Source organism: Myotis lucifugus, unplaced genomic scaffold (genome assembly GCF_000147115.1).
Source record: "Myotis lucifugus unplaced genomic scaffold, Myoluc2.0 scaffold_90, whole genome shotgun sequence".
NCBI lineage: Eukaryota > Metazoa > Chordata > Mammalia > Chiroptera > Vespertilionidae > Myotis > Myotis lucifugus.
The window spans coordinates 4,024,092-4,047,697 of NW_005871138.1; the positions used below are offsets into that span (position 1 = coordinate 4,024,092).

The window sequence follows — 23,606 nt, forward strand, 5'->3', positions numbered from 1 at the left end:
CCCTCGGCCCCTCCACCCCAGAGCTGATACTGAGCAAAAGAAGCCATTCATTAAAGGTACCTACTGTGCAATTCTATTTATGTGAAGTTCAAGAACAGGCAACTCTAGTCTGTGGTGACAGAAGCCAGTCAGCCCTCAGGAAGCGGAGGGGTGCGTCGGAAGGGGCGGGAGGAAGCTCTGAGGCGGTGGGAAGGCTTTATGCCTGGATTGCGGTGTGTGTTACATAGGTGTGTGCGTTATGAAAACGCGTTCAATCCTACACTTAAGACCTGTGTGTCTGACTGTGTGTTTTCTAATGTCCTCGTTGAATCCTGAAGAAAACACAGTTTCTATTTTCGAACAGACACAGTAGGTCACAGAGGAGGATATAAACTTACAGGTAAGGTCTTTTACACAATTAAACACGAGACTTCGAACAGAACTTCACACGTGGGCTGGTTTATTTCAGACCATGTTCCCCGGTCCCCGGAGGACACTCTCCCCTGCTTTGCTTGAATCCAAATATTGCGAAGCGCGGATCTATGCGGAGTGCCTAGCTCAGTGCCGGCACGCGGGCGCTCAGTGAAGGTGATGCTCACCATGCAAGCTGAGTGTAATGGACCTTCCTAAGACATGATTTCGTCTTGCGATTTTCACAAAGCATTCGGCCCCTGAATTCTGCCCGGGATGGGGAAGGCTTTCTCAGACAGCGCCCCACACCCAGCTTCCTGCACAGGCGCAGGCGCAGGGAGGTGTCTGCATCACCACAGGAGAGGATGCAGGAGATTCAGATCTGGGCCCTCTTCCCACACCCCAGGAAAATGGCCAGTGCAGCCCAGTACCGGCCCGAGCCTGATGGTTAAGCAGAGATGGCCACCCCCGTGCACCTTGGGTAAAGACTGTGTGCAGGCTGGGAATGGAGCAGAAGGCCCTAGAAACTGGTCCTCCCCCCTTCCCCCAGGCTGGGAGTTAGAGGGAACAGGACGAAGGCATGCATCCCCGGTCTATCTCAGGGTCCAGAGGGCCCAGGCTGCTGTGACATTCTTGTCCTCCAGGGCCCAGAGGGAGCACCAGAGCTGGATGGCTGCCCGCTGGGCCATCTCTAAAAGGCACCGAGTAGGGGGTTGTGGCCCCTGGCAGGTGGGCAGGGCCCAGGCAGGCACAGGCGGCGCTGGGTCTCCAGTCTACAGAAGCGGTTCTGGTTGGACACGCGGGTGGTCACGCCTAGCCCGCAGGTGGTCGAGCAGGGGCCCCAGGCTGTGCTCCATTCTGGGCAGGGGACCCCAGGAGGTAGGGGAGCGACAAGGCCAGCAGCCTGGAGTCCTGGAGGGAAGAAAGAAGGGTCAGCACTGGGTCAGGACTTGGCAGCCAAATCTGCCCTCCGGGCTGTGGTACAATCTTGGTCACATTGCTTCACCTCTCTGGACCTCAGTTCCTCCCTGTGTCAATTTCCTAGTCTTTTTAGTATCGAGAGGAGCAGGTGAAGTACTTAGCATAGTGCCTGGTGCTTGCCACACTGAGTAAATGCTCTGATCTTTGTTAGGACTGAATACAATAATGGAGGAGGTGAAGTACTTAGCATCGTGCCCGGTACTTGTAAACCCCTCATACATGATGGTTATCAGGTTACTCTGACGGTGCTGGCATGGCCCTCCCCCAGTGACCAGTGGGCTTCTCCTTTTACAGGAGGTTGCAGCCCGTGTGACGCAACAGGGATGCTAGTGACCCCAAGGCCGCGCCTGGAACACCATGGCGGGTTCACCAGGGTCTGGGCTCCCTCCTCCCGTTTTATTCTTCTCGGCTAATCGCTTGTTGTCCTTCCTTCTGGCCCTTCCTACAAGTGGTCCTTATCCAGGGGCGACATTGTCCCCCAGGGGTCACCTGGCGATGTCTGGAGACGTTTTTTGTTGTCACAATTGAGGGAGGTTGCCACAGGGGTAGACAGGGATGCTGCTAAACATCCTACAATGCACACGGCGGCCCCTCACTGAAGAATCACTCGACCCAAATGTCAGCAGCACCAACGTGGAGAAACCCTGTGGTATATGCACGTGTGCGCAGCATGTATGATGTGTGCATGTACATTTACTTGCAGACACACACATACGCATGCACATAATGGAGATAAAATCGCACACATGGGTCCTATCCTGCTTTTTATACAGAAGGTGGACTCATGGCGTTCTCCCGTGGATTAAACGGCCGTGTCACGTTCTGTAGGAATAACAGCTGCCACCAGTGGAGCGCTGTGCGCTAGGCACGGTCCTAACTGCGTTACTTGCGTTAACTCCTCCAGTCCTTGCAACAACTCTATGAGGTGGACACTTATTTTACAGTTGAAGGACCCGAGGCACAGAGACGTTAAGCAACTTTCTCAGAGTCACACAGCGCGGGAGTGGCCTAACTGGCCTTAGCATCCGGGCCGACTTCATGCTTAGCCACCACGCTCTACCGCCTCCCAGGAGGCACCATCATCTGTGGGGTCAGTGCTCTCTTTTCAGTTTCCCTTTTTTAAAAAAAAAAATCACATCATAACAATTTTTACAAATCCGCAACATGTCAACAACAAAGTCTCTAAACCTGAAGAATTTATGGCAGAAGGTAACTGTCTTTTCTCCGCCCCTGCCCACCCCTAGGCTCATGTCAACCACGTTGCTATGTTCAGTTTTGAGTTCCTCTGTTGATAAGCCCAATAGTATTATATTAGTGTTATATATTTTAGGATATTTGTCATGTTATATAAATATATTATTAATATGTACCAATTAGGTATAAAAGAATGTATATTATAATAGTGTACTTCGCTATGAAATGTAAGAATTTGGTTCAAGTATTCCAACCCTCCTTACCCTTCTCCGCTCTGCCACAATTTGGACTTATTTATTTATGACTTAAAATGACACGCCCACTGTTTGTTGTTTAGTTGGTTGTAAAGAGGTCTGTGCCTCTCCGCGTTCCTGTCTCCTCAGCCAGCGCCCCCGCCCGCTTCTGCCGCTAAAACCTTCCCTCTGGTGTGTGCAGGCGGCTGCCCGCAGAGGTCCGCCCTCCAGGCGCCCTGCCCCGGGGCCTGGGCGGCCCTGCACTCACCTGGGGCCAGGAGGGGCTGGCCCCCCAGCGCCCCTGCCTGGTCGCACACCCACTCAGGGCAGCACTTGCCCGGCACCTCCACCCTCCGGGGGTGCGGGCAGTCCCAGCTGGGCAGCCGGACGTCCTCGCTGCACAGGGGCACGCAGGTGAAGCCGCCGTCCTCGCAGCGGCAGCGGACCCTGCAGTGCGGCTGGAAGGCCTCCCCATCCCGGAACCGGCGGCCGTTCACCTCACAGCTCCCGTCATCCTCTGCCCCTGCGGAGGAGAAAGAGGGCCCATTGGTGACCCCCGACCTTCCCCGGGCACGGCTGGGCCGGCCACATCCTCCGCGCGGCTCTGTCTGCAGAACTGGCCCCGGTCCCCCTGGGGGGCTGTGCCCTTGAGGCATCTGAGCACTGCCGGGGGCTCCAGCCAGCCACACACACCCCCTCCCGTGGCCAGCTGCCCTGGCACCTGCAGGAAGCCAGCGTGGCCGACCGCATCCTGGCACAGGGTTGGCGAGAAGACCTGCCTGGTCTGAGCCCCTTGATTAGCTATGGACCTTGGCCAAGTGATTTCACTTCTTGCCTCAGTTTCCTCTCCTGCAAAATGGGTTACAATGGTACTAACAGGGGTGGGCAAACGTAGGTTTACAGTTGCAATATAAGCAATACAATAATTAACAAATAATGACACAAGAATAAACTCTGTTTCACATACAGTTACAAACCTACTTGTGCCCCACCCTGTATCTCATGGGGTTGTGGTATAGACTAAACACCACGATATATGTAATGACTACAACCAAAAGCAGACTCTGCTCTGTTGTAGTTATTAGTATAATTATGATATATTAACAATGGGTAACGGATGTGCACACTGGGATTTCATGCAGCAAACTTCCGTTGTCCCTCTGCCTGTGCAGTCATACTGTCAGGTCAGGGCTTGCCTTGCTGGCTGTGTGACTTCAGGAGAGCTACTTAACTTCTCTGAGTCACCCTAAGAGCAGCAATGATGAGAACAGCAACCACCCCCTTCCGTGACATGAGATAATGGGTGCATAGCATCTAGCATAGGGCTAGGCATATAGTAGGTGCTCAGGAAACACTCTTCGAACGAAGCCCCCAAGACATGGGCACTAATACCACTTGCTCTGCTAGACACGAACTCCTTGAGGGCTGGGCCTGAGAGTGTTCATCCTGGCATTCCCTGTGCTGGCTCACAGCATGAATGGCACACTCCATGTCCTTTGAATGAATGCCTGGCACAGAGCCCAGCATATGAGACACTGATAACATAGTTCTGACTCCTTATAATTCCCGAGACATGGATTGTGCCCTGTCTGTGTGCCAACCGCTGTGCTCCTAGACAGGACTAAGACACAGTCCTCGCCTGGGGAGACTCGGGGGCCAGAGCGGGAGACAGATGTGCAAGTCCTCATCTCCAAGATACAATCAATTGCCCCGGAGCGGTGCGTGGGAGCCGCTGAAGTGCAAAGACAGGAGCCATCAGGAAGCTTCCTGGAGACGTGGTGGCAGTTCCGCTGGGTCTGGGAAGGGAAGCCGTTTTCCCAGGTCTTCAGAGAAAAACCTCAAACAGTCCGTACACATGCAGGAGTTTGGGAACCATATAGAAGCCCCAGTTCCCCACTTGCAAGCTGAGGGCAAGTATTTCACCTCTCTGAGCCGTGGTACCCGGGCCACTGGAGGATTGAATGAGCCAGCCACCTCCAAGCCTTTTGCCCCAAGCTCAGAACATAGCAGATGCTCAATAAATGGGAGTGGGTGACGTTTCTTCCTCAGAGGGACCAGGACCTGTATCAGTACTCCCTCCTTCCTCCTTCCCTTTCGCTCCAATCCCAGCCGTTTGGCCTGGACCCTGTGGCCACTGGTTTCCTAAAAACTGCAGGGGCAGTTATACCGCCCCAGCCTGGCCAAGCCCCGTCTCCCCGCCCTGGTGCCATGGTGCCATGGCCCCGGGCCTCTTGGTTGCTGAGATAAACTGGTAAACAGAGGGACTGTTTAGGAAAGTCAGCTATAATTTTAGCAAGATTTCCTGGCGCCTCTCCTGGGTCCTTCAGCTCAGAGCGGGCTGTGGGAGGATGGGGGGTTCACGCCTGGGCAGCCACTCCCCAGCCCTGGTGCACTCGGGCATGGTCCCAACAGCACGAGGTACCTCCACACTTACTCAGTCATGGGCCCCCCACCATCCATCCGTGCACACTGACAGCTGCCCAGACCTTACTCCTCCTTCCGGACCCTCGCCAATGCCCTCCCCAAATAATTTCAGAGCACAGTTTTGTCATCTGGTGATTTCAGAATCCTTCTTCCCTCTGAGAGTCCCCTACAGGAGAAGGAACAACACAGGTTCTTTGCTTTGTTTTATTTTGTGTGTGTGTGTTTTTTACCTTTATCTGCTTGCATGCTGTGTGACCTTAGGCAGTGATTTAACCTCTCTGAGCCCCAGTTCCCTCATCTGCAAAATAGGGATAATAATAGGACCTACTTCATTACTAAAGGCTAAAATTAAATCATGTGCATGAAGGGCTATCTCACAGTGCATGCTTAATAAATGAATGGTGGCTGTTATTGCTAGCCCCACGAGAACTATTGTTACTATTCATTCATGAACTCATTCGTTCATTCATTCAACAGTTACTTATCGATTGCCTACTACGCACCAGGCACTGTTCTAGGCACTTGTGATACAGCAATGACTAAAACAGGCAAAATCCTGCCCTCATTGGAGATGTTGCTCTAGTGGAAATAAATACAATAACAAGTATGTAGAATTTGTGATTCGTTCTGGAAAAGTAAAGGAGGGCAGAGTTAAGGAGTGGGGCAGGATTATAGTTTTTAAATGTGTTTGTTGATCAGGGAAGTCCTCACTGAGAAGGTGATATTTGAGCAAAGATGTGAAGGAGGCAAAGAACACAGTACCGAGGCCAGTGCAAAGGTCCTGAGGTGGGCACGTGCCTGGGGCATTTAAGGAGCAGCAAAGAGCCAGTGTGGCTGGAGCAGAGAGCAGGAGGGAGGGAGGGAGTTAGATAAGAGAGCCACAGGATCAGGTCACTAGAGGGAAGCCAGGGGCTTGGTGTCCCCCCAGAGCCAGGACCTAGTTCAACCCCTGTGACATCTTAGCTGGCTCTGGCCCACCTGTAGGGTTCACCAGCTCCCAGCTCCCAAATTCAGTTCATATCATTAGACATTCATGAGCATCCACCATGTTGCCAGACTGGGACTGGGAGTTGCAGGAAGGAACAAGAACCAAATAAATCCTTGGCCTCCAGGTGTTTGAGTCTGAATCGAGATGGAATAAATAAAGAAAAAGGCCCCTGAGTGAAGTTCTTGGCAATAGCAGCCACTAGGTACCAAGCATATGTTCGGTGTCAAGCAGTAGAGCAATGGACACTAAGATTGTGGAGCCAGCTTCCTGGGTTCAAATCCCAGCTCAGCTACTTATGAGCTGTGTGACTTTGGGCAAGTAGCTTCACCTCTCTGTGCCTCCTTTTTCCATCTATAACATAAGGATAGCATCTGTGCCTACATCACATGGTTGTCGGGAGGTCAAACGAGGTGGGATTTGTGAAACCCCTAGTGGCTGGCACGTACTAAGTGCTGTGCAATAAGTAAACTCTGACAAGTGCCGTGGCTGATCTAAGCATCAGCCTGATAAGCTATGTTCTTGTCTCATTTCTCTCTTTAGGCACTTTTTAAATTAGCAATCTTCTATGAGTTTATCTACAAATCGCCCCTTTCTTATTATTATACGCCTCTGATCCAGTAAAGTATTTAACAAGGATTTACTAAGGATAACTTTCTGTCTCCAAGTTTTGTTGTTTTGCTTGTTAGCAGGGTTTTTCCTATAGAAGGACTCACGGGCGCCCCTCTCTCTTGTTCTTATTTGTATAGAAGTGTGACATGCACGTAGATGAAAGAGATCAATTGCTCAACAAGGCTTATTAGAGCAAGGGGGTTGGGGGGAGAATGAAGGAGGGAGGAAGGAAGGGAGGAAGGGAGGAAGGGAGGAACAGTTCCTTGCTTCTACAGTTCCTTGCTTCTTTCTGTTTCTCTAAAGCAGCGAGGTCTCAGCTGGAGATGATTTTCTCCCCGGGGAGAGACAGATTGTCATAACTTGGGGGTGAGGGTGCCACTGGCATCTGGTGGCAGAGACCTGGGACACTGAGACCTGGGACACTGCTAAATGCCCTAGCAAGCACAGGACAAGCCCCGCAACAAGAATGATCTGGTCCCAAATGTCCCTAGTGTGGCGCTGAGAACCCCATCGAAAGCATCAGGGGCCCGGGGGCCGGAGAGTGTGGAAGACGGAGGATCTCCGGGTCACTGGCAAATGCAAACTATGGGCTCCGGATCCAGGAGGAAGAGAGACAGAATGTTGCTTTAGAGCAGCGGTTCTCAACCTTCTGGCCCTTTAAATACAGTTCCTCATGTGGTGACCCAACCATAAAATTATTTTCGTTGCTACTTCATAACTGTAATGTTGCTACTGTTATGAATCGTAATGTAAATATCTGATATGCAGGATGGTCTTAGGCAACCCCTGTGAAAGGGTCGTTCGACCGCCAAAGGGGTCGCGACCCACAGGTTGAGAACCGCTGCTATAGAGCCTGTTGGAACAGGTCCCAAGCTGTGCGATATTAAGCTTGTCCGTTAATATCGATGAACCTCAGTTTCCTCATCTATAAAATGGGTCTGAAAGTACTTACCTCCTAGGATTATTGTGATTTATGTAGTAAGTGCTTAGCAAAGTGCCTGGCATATATTATGCCCTCAATAAGGGGTTGTTGCACTTTTATTTTCCCAAAAGTATTCTAGGGTCCTGAGGAGGGGGTGATGACTTCTGGTTAGAAGAATACTGGAGGGCTTCTCAGAGGAGGAGGTTATGGCTATGATTTGGGCAGGTAGGAACGGAGGAAGGCTGTTCAGGTGTTCGCATGGTCATAGTAAATACAAGAGGAGAGAAGCAGGGAGTGGGCCTAGGGAACCTTGTGTAACCAGGTTTGGCTGAACTGGATGACGGATCTGAAGTGAAGGTAAAAGGTAGGGAGAGAAAGGCTTCCCTTTGACTGAGGACACTTTGGCCTTGACCACCCCTCCCCTCCAACCACACCCTCCATCAGTCCCGCAAACCTGCTTACAGAGGCACACGGCCCCCTGGCCTCCAGGGCCCGCCCCGAGCTGGCACACCAGGCCCTGGCTGGAGTCACAGACGTGGAGGTGGTCGCAGGGCTCCCCGAGCCGCCGTGCACATACCCGGCAGCAGTTGCAGCCGTCCAGCACCAGGGGCACCCCCGGTGGGCATTGGGGCGGCGGCCAGGGGCAGGCACACGGCATTGGGCACAGCTGGGCACACACCTGCAGAGACAGAGACCCCACTCAGCCATGGTCATTCAAGGTGGCCAGTGAGACCCTCACAGCTGGCTACCTCTCTGCCAGGCTGGGCAGTGCGGGGGTCCACACGGTGGCCCCAGAATCACACAGACCTGCTCTTGAACCTGGCACTCCTGTGGTACTCACTGCCGTCATGAGCATGGACTCTGGACTAGTGTCTAGTAGTCCCAACTCTGCCCCTTATTAGTTGAGTGACCTTGAGCAAGTTACTTAAGCTCTCTGAGCCTCAATATCCTCGTTTGTAAAAAAGGGGGAACAGCAGTATCTAACCCAGAAGCTGCTTTGGGGAGTACATGGAACGATGCATGTTAAACCCTTAGCACAGGCCTGGAGTGCAGCAGATGCTCCATGCATGTAGCTGTGATGCTCATCATTGTGAATTACAATAAAGGGCTCAGGCTCCACCCTCTAGGATTACAGAAAGGCCGAAGCAGCAAAATGAAGGATCGAAACCACAGGTCCTATAACTTTCCAGCAGGTGGACCTTAGATACTTATCTCCAGAGCTGAATAAATCCACGGAAGTTTTTTATCTTTAGAACAATTCAGATTATGTTCCCGGACAAGCATCGGATCACCTAGGAAACTTGGTAAAATACTGACCCCTAGGCCTCCTCTGGGACTTACCGAGTCAGAGCTGCCAGGGGCAGAGCCCTGGAGTCTGAGTTTTAACAGGGTGCTCAGGGGCTTCTGATGCACAGCCAGGTCCTTGGCACCTCTGCTCCCGTCTCCCCTCTTCCCCCTCCCCCCTGCCATGCACAGATGGGGCTCCTGAGCACCAGAGAAGGGAAGGGATTGTCAGAAGTCACCGTGTGTCAGCTGCAGAGCTGGGCTCTTGCTTCTGCACTGAGGCTCCAGGGCCCGGGGAGAGGGGATGACATGTCCTGTAATAGGGGAAGGTCTTAGCAGGGACCCATGCCCTGGGGCAGGGGCAGGGTATCAACTCAAGTGTCCTAACTGCCCCTCCCCCCTCAGGACAGAGAAACACCCAAACCAGATGCATGGGCTCCCTGTATGTCCAGTTAAAGGTGGGGAGCAAGAGGTAGGCGTAATTCAAGATATTCCCAGTGGCCCCATCTGTGGAGGACTGATCTTTAGTAGGATCCTCAGGGGACTGGAGGTTTTGGATAGAAGACTTGCAGTTTAGGAAGATGAAATCAGTGCCCTCATAGCCTCTGTGGCCCCAAGGCAGGCAATGACTCGTTTACTCTGGTTCCCACCTTGTCCCATCCCTAGCACCCCCAAGTGTGCAAACATGCTTTCAGTGGCTTGCAGTTCCCACCCTGGCCATGAGGGGGTGCCCCAAACAGGCCGACCAGCTTCCGGTGGGGCCTCAGCAGGAGGTGCTCGCAGGGCTCCATCTAAAAGGGCACTATGGGTGCAGCGGGCAGCTGTGTGCCTGCGGCCTCTTGAGGAAAGTGGGGAAGTCTGCCCAGCACTGGCTCTTGGGTCCCTCCTACCTGGAAGCAGCAGGGCCTGGGCATAGGTCTTCTGCTTTGCACCTGGCTTCCCATTTGGGGCTCTTTCTACCACGTAACCTTGGCACGGGCTGGACCATAGGTCCTGATACCCAGGAGAGGCTACTAATGTTCTCAATGACGATGGCTAATATTTACCATGGGCCTGCCATGTGCTGAGCCCTTTAACGTGTTGTTTAATTTAACCCTCCCACTTGAGGTAGCCCATTTCAAAGATGAGGACACTAAAGCCCAAGGCAATGTAGAGGCATCTCCTATCAGAGGTAGAGCCAGGATTGGGATCCAGGGTCCTGGGAACCCCAGGCCCAGGCTCTTAATGGCCATGCTCCCCTCTTGTTCTCTGGGGCTCTGATGCCAGTTTAGCCCCTGCCTCGGTTTACCCATTTCTCCAAGGGGAATAATGACAAGTCAGGGAGAGTGTTTCAGCATAGCCCTCTCTGGCCTTCCTCTATCTCCGCATCCATCCTCACCACTCCATCCCTCTGTTCAAGTTGCCCCATTACACCCTTGGTTTCCCCAGCCCCTTGCTGTGGTCACCAGGAGGCAAGGCTCTGTGGTCAGAGCCCTGGACATGGAATCTTCTGGGCAAGAGCTGAAGTCTAAGTTTGAGCTTAGACACTGGCTTGCTGTGTGACTGTGAGCTCTTCCCTTCACTGCTCCGTGGGGAGGGAGCTGTTCCCTCCTCAGTGACGTGGGGGGGGAGGCCCCCTACCCTGGAGTAGTGACAGGGACTAAGTGAGTCAGGCCAGCTCCCAGTCAGTGTGACTGCTTGTTTCTAGTCTCTGCCCCAAACCTCTGCCCGTAGCCCTGAGCCCGGGGCCACCTGCCCGGAGGACAAGGCATGCTTTCCCTGAGGATTGTGGTGGCTTTCCATGTTCGTGATGACCAAGTCCCTGTGTTCTGTGTGGGATGCTGCCTGCTCCCTGGGACCCAGGAAGAATGAAGGGGTGCACAGCAAGTCGGGGGCGGCTTAATGTTGGTCTTTCATTTAATCCTGGGCCCCAAACCCCAAGTCCCCTGCTCCAACCACCCCAGCCACCCACCCTGGCATAGTGTCCCCTTTGGCAGTACAAACAGCAGGCTGGGGTGCCAGCAGGGTTCTCAGCCTTCCCCGCACCACAGCGTGGGAGCGGGAGGGAGAAACTCCTGCACAAGCTCCTTAAAGAAGCATGAAAATACAGTGAGATCATGGCTTGGGGCGGGGCCAATCCCCACGGGACTGGGAACAGCATTTGCTGAGGGGATGACAGGGCCCAACAACTGGGGTCCAGGTTGGAGGTGGATAGATAGAAACTGAAGTCCCCAGCCCCCACCCACACACCCAGGCCTATCCTGGGCTCCACCTCCTCTATTGCACTGATGTTTCTTGACTGTGTGGCTTTGGGCAACTTGCTTACCCTCTCTGAGCCTTGCTTGGCTGAAAACACACTAATAATTCCTGATAGTGTTGTTGGGCAAGGTAGACATTCCACAAATTCTTTGGAAAATGTCCCATAAGGGAAGGCATTATTTTATGGAGGAATCTCCTTGTCCCCTCTAGCCAGGGTCAGAGGTCACTCACTGCCTGAGGGCCCACAGCATTAAAGCCCTTGCAGAATGACCTTTCCAATGAGGTAGACACCAACATCCATTAAAATCCTGGCTCGTTGTTAGGCAAAGCAGGTCATCTCTTGAGTCTCATTTGCGAGGAGGACACCACTGCGTTGTGGAAGGATTGTCGGGATTGGTAAGAATCAGAAAAGTCCTCTTCTGAACTCTGCCATGTGCCAGGTCCTGTGCAGAGACCTCGGATGGATTCTCAGAAAGGATCTTCACAAAGACCTCACGGACATTGTGCCCATTCAAGCGAGGAAGCCGCTGAGGCTCAGCGAGAAGGGACTTGCCTGCAGGCACACAGAGGGCTGGCCCGGGGCAGCTGTCTGGGCACCCAGAGGGAAGCCTGGCTGTGCCCAGCACGGGCCCTGCGGGGCTCCTTGGCAGTGAGTTCACACCTCCCCCAGCGGTATGGAAGCCAGCGGTAGGTTTCGGGGCCCGGGCCCCCTTACCTTAGAGAGGAGGCAGAGGAAGGAGACGGCCAGGAGGTGGGTCTGTGGTGTGCCTCTCATGTCACTGTGTCCCCCACGGAGCCAGCTTTGAGCCTGGGAGGCAGGACCTGTAAGTCTTTATGTTCCGGAGGCTGTGAGGTCACTCCCAGACACACACACACATGCACAGACACACACACGCACACACACAGACACACACACGCACAGACATACACATGCACACACGCACATTTACATGCACATTAGTCTTTGCATTCCGTGCTCCTCTCCCCATCCTTAGCCTCCCACTGATGAGCCCATTTACCGGGTGCCTGCCAGTGTGTGCGAGTGTGTGTTCGAGTGTGTGTGAGTGTGAGTGTGTGTGTGTGAAAGCCAGAGCCAGTGTGAGTGTGTGTGTGTGAAAGCCAGAGCCAATGTCAGCCTGAGAGCCTGTGACAGGCTGGCAGGGGCCTCTGTAGCTCCTCCCAGCCCACGAGGGCCTTCCCAAGCCTTGGCTGTAGCTGCTGCAGCCCTGCCCAGACCCCCTGCCCAACCCCGGGGGGCTGTGGATCCAGGAAGTGCTGGGCAGACACCCCCTTAGCAGAGCTGACCCAAGTCCTCCAAAGCGCTGTGGCCCGGTCTCTGGGCGGCTTCGGAGGGCCTGCGGTTTCTGGCAGGAGGATTGGCAGCCAGCCACCCAGAGGCGGGTGTGACCCAGAGCAAAACTTCCCTGGCGGCCTGTTTGCTTTTGGCAACAAGGGGCCTCCCCAGGGCCTGCTTCCTGGGCTCTGGCAGGCGGCCGCGGTGGATGAACCCACACAGGCTGGATCTATTGCGTGCCGGCGCATGCTGGGCACTACCAGCTGATCTGGAAGAACCAAATCCATTTCATGTAGCTCAGCCATCTCTGAGGGCCCCTCTGCAGGGACTGGATACACAATACAGACTTTGGGTCAAAGCCCAGCGCAGGAGATGACAGTGAGAAAACAGGTGGAATTTCTGTGCACACTGAGGAGGGGTCCTTGTTGAGAGTGAGGGTGAAGGACAGCCTTCTGAAGAAGGTGCGTTTTCAGAGAGCCAAGGAAAGATGGGTGGCTCAGTGGTTGAGCATCGACCTATATGAACCAGGAGGTCAAGATTAGATTCCCGGTCAGGGCACATGCCCAGGTTGAGGGCTTGATCCCCAGTGGGGGGCATGCAGGAGGCAGCCAATCAATGATTCTCTCTCATCATTGATGTTTTTCTCTCTCTCTCTCTCTCCCTTCCTCTCTGAAATCAATAAAAATATATTAAAAATAAAAGATGGGGTCAGAGAGGTCAGAATATTCCAGGCAGAGGGACCAGCACATGCATAAGCCTAATGGTGGGAGAGAGCATGATAGCATTGCCTAGTCGAGGAGCTCAAGGTGCCTGGGTGACTGGGGCTGACTGTGAGGAGGAGACTGGGGCTGACCGTGAGGAGGGGAGTGGTGTAATGTGAGGAGTAAGAGACCCCAATTTAAGCCCCGAGTATTTGGGGACACCACTGGGGGGTTGGGGATGTAAAGACATGAGCTTTGACTGTAGACTTTGACAAAGATAATAGAGGTGATGTCAAGGAGTGGATGGGGAAGCCTTTGACCCCCTAAATCTCCACCAGTACTTGATATCGGTGTGAGACTGAGGGATTTTCAGCAGGTGGTTGATACCCTTCTGTATGCAGCCGTAAGGGAAGAAGATGATGGGGATGGAGGATGTCAACTGATGGTCGTTGGTGCCAATTCAATGCCAACAGGAATGCCCAATTTGGAAGGAAACTTTATTCAGTGTAAAAAGCTCAACTGTGCCACAGCTAGACAGCTCAGCTCTGCGTGAGGGTCTGCTCTGTTCTGCTTCTTGCTGGTGTACTCAGTCTGCACCGCTCTGGTGAGACATCTTCAGTGCTCCAGCTCAGCCAGGGAGATGCAAGCTTCAGTCTTTGGTAGAAAGGGAACATGCGCTCTCTGAACCAGAAGGGAGCTGGCTTATATGGACAGGAGTCCCTGCCCAGGGTGCCTGATTAGTTTATCCTCATGCAAATGAGTACTCAGATCCTCACAGTTTGATTGGTCCAAATATTCTGTCCTGATTGGTCAGAATAGAGCCACTCTGATTGGCTGGAGCTGTGCAGTTCTGATTGGATGGGGAAAGCCTCTGTTCTACTGGTTGAAATAGGATTCCAGGGACTCCTTTATAAGGGCTGGCTCAGAGGGGAGACACAGTGGAGAGCTGGGCAGTCCAGGACAGGCTTCTCTGTGAGTGAGAGGCCCTGTGCAGAAATGGCTGCTAGGCTCTGGCTTTGTTTGTTTGTTTGTTTGTTTGAGCCAGTTGGTCACCAGTTGGTCACCAGGAGCCCTTCTTAGTAGATGTCTTTTTTTCTCAGCGTTCACAAGGACGAAGATGAAAATGCAGGTTTTGATCACGAAGTGGCCAAGGGTAGATGGGGTTTCTACAGACTTGGAGGGAAGGAGAGATACACCGATTGATTGATTGATTGATTGATAGATTCTTATATTTTAGTCAGGCATGTTTAGAGTATTTTATTTTTTAATACCCCACTTTCTTTATACAACAAAACTATTTTCAGTAATAATCATGAGATGAAACAAATATATTTCATGTGTGAACTAAAATCTGCACTTACCAAACCCAGTCATTATCCTCCAAGGCCACCCTTCCCCTGTTTTAAATTTTAAGCACCAACCAGCATACCAAGTAGCCACACAGAATGTCAGGATTGAAAAACCCGTACGTTCGTCTTCGCCATCACTCTGCAGGCATTGTTTCTTGGACCTGCTGTTGAGATGCAGAAATATGTGACACTGGGGTGGGAGGTGGAGACAGGAACTTCCCTGCAGCAAGAGCAAGTTCCAAACTGTTAGGAACTTTCCCAGAGAATGTGTGATCCTGAGTCCATGTGCGTTGGGGACAGCTATTCTAGAAATTCTCCAAGTGAACGTCCATGTAGAATATGTTTATTAAAGGACCAGAAATGAAAACGTGCTCATTCCAAGCTTACATATCCTATCTAATAATAGACAAACATGGTAATTGACCATACCTTCGCTACACCTCACATCGGCTAATCAGCGTGATATGCAAATTAACCGCTAACAAAGATGGCGGATAATTTGCATACTGCAGGAAGATCCCGCTGCGCCGCCCTGCCTGGGGCTGGAGGTAGCATGATCCAGAGCCACCGCCCACCCCAGCACGGGATCCGGGCCTGTGGTGTGCGGCCGTGGGGGGGGGGGGCAGTGCGACCCCGAGCCGCCGATCGCCCCAGCGCGGGATCCAGGCCTGCCATGTGCGGCCCAGGGTGGGCGGCAGTGCGATCCCAAGCCGCCGATTGCCCCAGCAGGGAATCCAGGCCTGCTGTGTGCGGCCCGGGGCGGGCGGGGCGGGCGGCAGCACAATCCCAGCGGCTGCCGGACCCAACGCAGGATCCAGGCCTGCCGTGTGCAACCGGGGGAGATGGGGCAGGCACCGCTGGATCAGGCATGCCATCTGCCACCAGGGGAGCGGGCCTAAGCCAGCAGGTGGTTATCTCCTGACAGGTCCCAGACTGTGAGAGGGCACAGGTTGGGCTGAGGGACCCCCCCACCTGCCAGTGCACAAATTTTTGTGCACCGGGCTTCTAGTGTATTAATAATATTCAACAGTTACCATATCAATTGTTGAGAACTTAGGGGAAAAAAGATATTTTGGGGACAGAATACTTCATGACTGACATTACTGAGGTTTGCCAGTGCTTGGTGATAACAGAAGGCAGACTGGCTTCACCTCAACTTTATTTTATCTTTAAGTTTTCTGTTGACAGTGTGCCCTCTTATTGCCTGCACGCAGGGAAGAGCACCCCATATCCTGTCCTTGTGGGGCCACTGGTTATAATAATGAAAATGATTATGAATTGAGCACCCAGTAGGAGCCAGCCCTGTGCCAAGTACTTTTTTTTTAAAGTGATGTTTCTAATCCTCACAGTCCACACCTCAATAAGAAAGGTGAAGTTCAGAGAGGTTAGGCAACTCACTTAAGGTCACACAGCTAGAAAACAGCCAGATTTTCAGCACAGGTTCCTATGACTCCAAACTTTCCTTGTGGTTTTTGTTGTTGTCATTTATTTTGCTTATAAAGCTCTCTGTGGCATCTCTATAAATTGAAGGGCTTAATGTGCATTAATATTAAGTGTACAGCCCTAGCTGGTTTGGCTCAGTGGATAGAGCGTCAGCCTGCGAACGAAAGGGTCCCAAGTTCAATTCCAGCCAAGGGCACATGCCCGGGTTGCGGGCTCGATTCCCGCCCCCCCCAGTAGGGGGCATGCAGGAGGCAGCCAATCCATGATTCTCCCTCATCATTGATGTTTCTATCTCTCTATCTCTCTCCCTTCCTCTCTGAAATCAATATATATATATTTAAAAAGTGTACAGCTGGACGACTCTTCACATATGTACACACCAATGATGTAACCACCACCCAGATTGAGGTACATTTCCAGAAGGTTCCTCATGCCCCTTCTCAGAGTGTACTTCTGCCCCCCAAGAAGTACAGTACTTCTGACTTCTATCACTATTCATTCGCTTTTCCTGGGAGGAACAGTTTTGAAGCACTTCTTTCTTTGGGGCGAGGAAGAAGACGGGCGAGAAAGGAGGTGTGAGCAGGAAAGAGGCGCATTGATCAGTGATGCCAACAACATCAGTAACAGGAAACGCTCGCTGGCTGACACCGAGGCACGGAGGAGGGCCCGCTGCCCAGGAGAGTGACAGGAGGTGAGCTGAAGTGTTGCCGCCAGCCTGGAGCGGCCTCTGCATCAGAGTGTGGATTTTTGCTGGGAATTTATTCTCTCTAGTAACTGAGGATGGGCGCGTGTGGACAGTGGGAGGCCCCGCATGGCCATTCAGGAGGTCCGCGGCCGTCGGTGTGAAGTGTGGAAGGACTGCAGCTGGAATTGCCACTTTGCTGACTGCCTACAGGTGGTGCAGGCCCCCAGCTGCCGCTTTTGGCACCAGAGGGATGTGACGGTCCCGGGAACCCATCAATCTTCCGGCTGCTGCTACTGTCCCCCAAGTAAGACCCCAGCCTGAGCACGGCTGCCCTTTGTGTTGCTGGAAACAAACTCAGACTCAAGTCAAAGGCCCCGGCTTCAAATCCTGGCTCCGCCACAGACGTACAGCGCTGGGGCTGGGAGGGATAACAGGGCACCCAGGGAGCCAAGTGCCAGGCGCTCTCACTCTCAGATGCCGACCTCATACTTGCACGACCCCGAGAGTTAGTGCTTTCTTAAGAGTAAGGCGTCCAGGGCACAAAATGAGTTCATGGTAGGAACTCAATAAATATTGGTTGCATGACTAACAACTTCCTAGTCTAATGTGTTCATTGGGGAACATTAGGCTATGCTTGGGTCACAAATAAACCCCCAAGTTCAGTGGTTTAACCCAGCGAAGGTTTCCTTTTGTTCACTGAAGTCAGGCAGGTCCTCTCTGCCTTGGAGCCGCGCCCCCTGAGTCTTCCCTACTCAGACGTCTGCTCCAAGGCATGCACCACCTGGCTGCTTGTTTGAAACGATTCAGGACCTTCATTTTAATAAGGCCCCCAAGTGATTGGGATGCGCATGACAGTTGGTGAATCACTGGTCTACACCAGGGGTCTTCAAGGTCACCTTGGAGAAGGAGGGTGGAGAAGACACACTGGCCCTTCGCCGCCTCAGACCAGAAGTGACGTCCATCCCTTAGGCTTATATTTTATTGGGCAGGAGCAGTCACATGTCCTCAACTTAACTGCAAGGGGGGCTAGAACATGTGGTCTTTCTGAGGCACCCAGAAGAGGAACCAGAGTGAGGGTCATGTGACATATTCTTTGCCACAAGTGTCTTGGGATCTGGGACACGTAGTTTGGCTTCTCTGGCCCTCCGTTGCTCTGTCTTGCTTTGTTTTGAGGTGGCCTACATGTTCTATCAGACCTGGGCCCGGCCGAGCACTTTCAGAGCTGGGACATGCATCTGAAAAGCGAAACTCGTGAAGCACACCTAGGTCAGGGCTCAGCATAAAGGCCCCGAGAAAGTGGATGAAGTTGGAAGGATGAAGTCCGTTCCAGCCACGCAGTTTGTCCTGCTCCTTGCAGGTCACAGCCTGCCACACCCTGGGATGGGTGCTGGAGAGGTCGGGGCGTAAGCTGCCCGGCGCTAGTGAGCTCACAGGGGTAACACTAGGGGGGGACAGAGAAACCCAAAGCAGACCCTGACCCACGCAGGGCTGGGAGTGAGCAGGGTCAGTGCTCCCATGGCCGACGTGCCATTGAGAGGGGACACCTGTTCCATGCATGGGAAGCTCCAGACTCATTCAGGTGGAAACCCTAAGTCTGCCACTTAGTGCTTCATGATCCATGTGAGTTTCCTCACCTCTCTGGGCCTCACTGTCCTCTTTTGGAAATCGGGATCTGTGGCAGAGCCTGATGGGTGCCCCATCCAATATCCTTTCTCCATAACTGAACCCTGATGTTATTTGGGACAGCAATGCCCGCAGCTGTGCAGGGAGGCGTGGCCATGTGACCAGGTCCTAGTAAGGAGATATAAGCAGAAGTGTGTGCGGATTCCGGGAAGGCTCCTTGAAAAGAAGGGCCTTCCTTTTGTCCCACCGCCGCCGCTCCTTGCTTCCTCCTGCTTCCAGTCAGTAATGCAGACGGGATGGCAAAGTTTGACAGCCGTCTTGGACCATGAGGTGCCTTGAGGAGGGTCCTCATGTGCAGAGGAGGGAAGAGGAGAATAAAGGAGGAGCCTGGGTTCCTGATGCCACCGGGAGCTGCCATGCGCACCCCAGGCTCAACCTATAGGTTTCATTCACATGATTAAAAAAGAGTAACATATATTATATCTATAATAACATAAGACTAGTGTAAGGATATGAATATAATAACATTATCATCTCTATGTACATAATATATGTGTGTGTAACCTCTTGTGTAAGCCACCATTATTTTGAGTTTTTCTGATTATTACTGGTATAAAAGTTGTTAATTTTTCATTGATTATGTATTTAGCTAAACTTTCTCATTTGTTCTAATACTTGGTCAGCTTATTTGGCAGTTTTTCAAGGTAGATGCTCATGCCATCTCTTCCCTGGGGATACTCACACCTCTTACGTTCTTTTCTTTTTCTTTTTTTTTTTTAAATATTTTTTTTATTGCTTCCAGAGTGGAAGGGAGGGGGGGGAGAGAGAGAGAGAGAGAGAAGAGAGAGAGAACATCAGTGATGAGAGAGAATCGTTGATCGGCTGCCTCCTGCACTGGGGATCAAGCCCTTTTGGTTCTGTTGCTCTTCCACATTCTTCCACTGGTGCCAATGACCGGGAATCGAACCGTGACCTCCTGGTTCATAGGTCAACACTCAACCACTGAGCCACAGGTTTTTTTTTTTTTAATCTTAAATCTCAACCAAATTAGGAAAATTTCTTATGTTCCTAGTTTGTTCAGGATTTTTAAAAAATCATAAATATCTAACTATCTTAGCAAGTGCTTTTCCAATTGATATGAGCATTGGATTTTTCCTTTGATGTAATGATGTAGTGAATTATCCTGGTGGATTTTCTGACATTGATGCATTTCTGAGCTAAACCCTTCCTGATGGTGAGATAGGATCAGTATGTTAGCACACTGTTCGGTTGGTTAATAGTTGGTTTAATGTTTTGCCGTCCTATGTTCATAAGTAAAACGGGTTTATAATTTTCTTTTATTGTCTTATCTAGGCTTTGCAATCATGATGACTCTTGTCTCATAAAATAAGCCAGGGTGGCATTTTTTTAACCTGCTTGTATAAGATAGGCATTAACTGTTTCTTAAAAATATAGCAGAACTCACCTATGAAAACGTCTGGGTCTGATTTTGGGGGGTGGGAGGGCTTGACTACCATTTCAGTTTTTTTGTTTTTTTTTAATAATTAAATCTTTATTGTTCAGATTATTACATTTGTTCCTCTTTTTTCCCCCCATAACTCCCCTCCTCCCAGTTCCCACCCCACCCTCCGCCCTCACTCCCCACCCACTGTCCTCATCCATAGGTGCATGATTTTTGTCCAGTCTCTTCCCACATTTCCCACACCCCTTCCCCCCCTAAGCATAGTCAGTCAATTCCCTTTCTATGTCCCTGATTCTATTATAATCACCAGTTCATTCTGTTCATCAGATTATTTATTCACTTGATTCTTAGATTCACTTGTTGATAGATGCATATTTGTTGTTCATAATTTGTATCTTTACCTTTTTCTTCTTCTTCCTCTTCTTAAAGGATACCTTTCAGCATTTCGTATAATACTAGTTTGGTGGTGATGAACTCCTTTAGCTTTTCCTTATCTGTGAAGCTCTTTATCTGACCTTCAATTCTGAATGATAGCTTTGCTGGGATAAAGTACTCTTGGTTGTAGGTTCTTGGTATTCATCACTTTTGAATATTTCTTTGCCACTCCCCTTCTGGCCTGCAAAAGTTTCTGTTGAGAAATCAGCTGACAGTCGTATGGGTATTCCCTTGTAGGTAACTGAGTTTCTTTCTCTTGCTGCTTTTAAGATTCTCTCTTTGTCTTTTGCTCTTGGCATTTTAATTATGATGTGTCTTGGTGTGGTCCTCTTTGGATTCCTTTTGTTTGGGGTTCTCTGCGCTTCCTGGACTTGTAAATCTATTTCTTTCACCAAGTAGGGGAAGTTTTCTGCCATTATTTCTTCAAATAGGTTTTCAATATCTTGCTCTCTCTCATCTTCTGGCACCCCTATTATTCTGAGGTTGGTACGCTTGTAGCTGTCCCAGAGGCTCCTTACACTATCTTCACACTTTCGGATTCTTTTTTCATTTTGCTTTTCCGGTTGGGTGTTTTTTGCTTCCTCGCATTTCAAATCTTTGACTTGATTCTTGCGCTCCTCTGGTCTGCTGTTGGGAGTCTGTATAATATTCTTTATTTCAGTCAGTGTATGCTTACTTTCTAGTCGGTCCTTTATCACACCATCGAGGGTCTCATTAGATTTCCTGTACATCTCATCAAGTTTATCGACAGCCTCTAGAAGCCTCTTGAGAGACCTCAAAAGTGTGGTTTTGAATTCTATATCCAGTAGCCTGCTTTCCTCCGGTGCTGTCCTTTGTGGCCTGTTTCTTTGTCTTGGCATTTTTTTATGCTTCGCTGTGTCGATAGAGTGGCTTTCCGTGTTAAGTGTCCCAATTACCTGAGGCAGACACTCTTGGTGCACCCCCTTGTGGTCTCTATGAGCAGTCTTGTTGTAGTCAAGCCTTGATTGTTGTAGGTAATTACTACTTGACCTCCAGGCCAACTGGCTGTGAGAATCAGCTGTGTTTGCAGTGGGAGAACTTCTGTCCTCTAGGGAGGTGCTAATCTAGCCTTTGCCTGAGGCTATCCAGCAAATGCCTCTGTGCAGGGATTGGGCGGGGCGGGTCCCACAGGATCAACAGGGCGGAGGAGGGAGCAGTTATGGCTGCTCTCAGTCCGTCCCCAGGGGCTCTGCCTCTCTGTCCCAGCAACCGCTGCAAACCTCAGAGGGACCGAAGCCAGACAGTCCCGCTTCTCCCGTTTGAGTCTGGGTCCCTAGAGACTCGCCCGGATCTGGAGCTCAGAGTCTGAGGCTCCCTCCGGATTGAAACAGACAACCGCGCCCTCAGCCACCAGCCCGCACCGCGCGCACTCCGCACCTTAGTATTTTACTTCAGCACTGCGCCTCCTCTGATTCTCGGTTCCTCCTAGTTGTAGAACTTCCATTCAGCCAGCCTTCCTGTGGTTCTGGATGATGTCCGTTCTGTCTTTTAGTTGTATTTTTGAAGTGGTTGTTCGAGGCAGCAAACTCCCGCGTTAACCTATGCCGCCATCTTGGTTTTCCAATCCCATTTCAGTTTTAATAATACTGATTGACCTAGTTAAATTCTCTATTTCTTCCTGGGCCAATCTTTTGTCATTTTATAACTTTCTATAAATTTATCCATTTTCCTTAAGTTTTCAAATTTATAAGTATGTAACTGTTTGCAATAGTTTTAAATTACTTTTAATCCCTGTTAAGTCCATGTCCTTCTCCTTTTTTACTCTGTATTTTATTGTAGTTCATCCTTTCTCTTGTGTCCTGACCAATTATATGAGGAGGCTGCCTCGTACGCATTTTGTGCTAGAAATAGCTTTTGGTTCTGTTGCTCTTCCACATTCTTCTTTTCCTCTTTGGTTCATTGCTTTGTTCTCAGGAGGTTTTCTCCTAGGAGCAGCTGAACCTTATGTTGGCCCCTACAATAAATCCTGAGTTGTTCCATGTCTTCAACGAGGTTGTGCCCATCAGGAAGGGCCATGGAAGGGCCCAGCGAATGGCCATGGCTTGCCCCGGCTGGACTCCTGCCCCTGAACAGGAGGCTCCCTCTCTCCAAGACTGACTGCCTCTGCTCTGCCCTGCCTTGGGCCACGTTGGGAGGGGCTAATGGTGGGGGTGGATTGCTGCCTGCTCATCTGGCCTACAAATATCCAGCCCCCAGGCACCCCTCTATGGCCTCTTCCTCCACACATTCCCCAGTCTGGGCAGGAGCTCAGAGCTCTGCTCCTGGCCCTGTGGTCCCAGATGCCATGATGAGCTCCCCCTTTCACCCCAGGACTCCTGTGGGGCTTGAACGGGTTAACACTTGGCTTCAGTCTGAACTGGCAAGGTTCCGTGTGCAGGGACCAACACGGATCCCACTGAGGGAGAGTGAAATGGAGAGCTCTCAGCACACGCATGTGATCAACTCTGCACACGGCTGCACATACCAGTGTGAGCTGGAAGTTCCTGGCAATGGATTTGTTCTTAATTTCTGGGTGCAGCTGGTGAGGCATAGATAAGTCTCCTGGGGAGTTGGAGGAACTCATAATGGGACATGGAAAAGGCTTCGAAATTGGCATGAGGGATTATTTACAGACCTGGTGTGCCAGGAAAAAGGCACTGGACCTGGCATTTGTTAGGTGCCAGATACATATTTGTCACATGAATGAATGAATGAATGAATGAGTGAATGAGTTGGGGGACCCAAGGTCTAATCCCAGGTTTATTGCTGTACGTTCTTAGGCAGTTCCATGGCCCTGCTTGGCCTCAGTTTCCTCATCTATAAAACAGGAGAGGGATGACTGCCATGTTTTCTAAGGCCTCTTGGCTCTAGGAATCTCTGCTTCTGTGCCCGGAGGCATTTCTGGAGTGGCAGCTCTGACCCAGAGGGAAGCACGGAGGGAGGGCCCCCAGCAACGCAGAGTTCCCGAAAGTCAAGGCGGAGGGGGCTCCTGCAGACTCTCTGATGTCTGACTAATTACCAGAGTTCAGGAGACCCCACTGAGTTGCAATCAGTTGGTCAAGAGGGACCAGGCACCTGAGCAGAGATGGAGGAGGCGAATGACAGCTTAGGTTACTGGCTCCCCAGCCAAGAGCCCCTCGTCGGTCAGGATATCCGGTCATTATCTGAGTTCCTACAGATGCCGTTGTCTATCTAATCCATCCATCCATTGGTCTATCAATCCACAATTGATCCTGTGTTTGTCCATTCATTGATTCATTGATTCATCTATTGGTCTACCTATCCATCCACCCACCCATTCCATCCATATATCCATACATCCATGCATTCATTCAACAAACACGGAATGCA

General features: G+C 51.3%; 1 protein-coding gene across 1 annotated transcript; it reads right to left on the reverse strand.

The window, feature by feature from the left end:
- Positions 1 to 410: 410 nt before the first annotated feature.
- On the reverse strand, positions 411 to 12,107 carry WISP2 (WNT1 inducible signaling pathway protein 2). Its single transcript, XM_006091415.3, has 4 exons — positions 11,979 to 12,107; positions 8,204 to 8,420; positions 3,067 to 3,321; positions 411 to 1,302 (listed from the first exon to the last, which is right to left on the reverse strand). Exons 1-4 carry the CDS (start codon positions 12,036 to 12,038, stop codon positions 1,082 to 1,084), a joined length of 753 nt encoding a protein of 250 aa, XP_006091477.1. The 5' UTR covers positions 12,039 to 12,107; the 3' UTR covers positions 411 to 1,081.
- Positions 12,108 to 23,606: the final 11,499 nt, after the last annotated feature.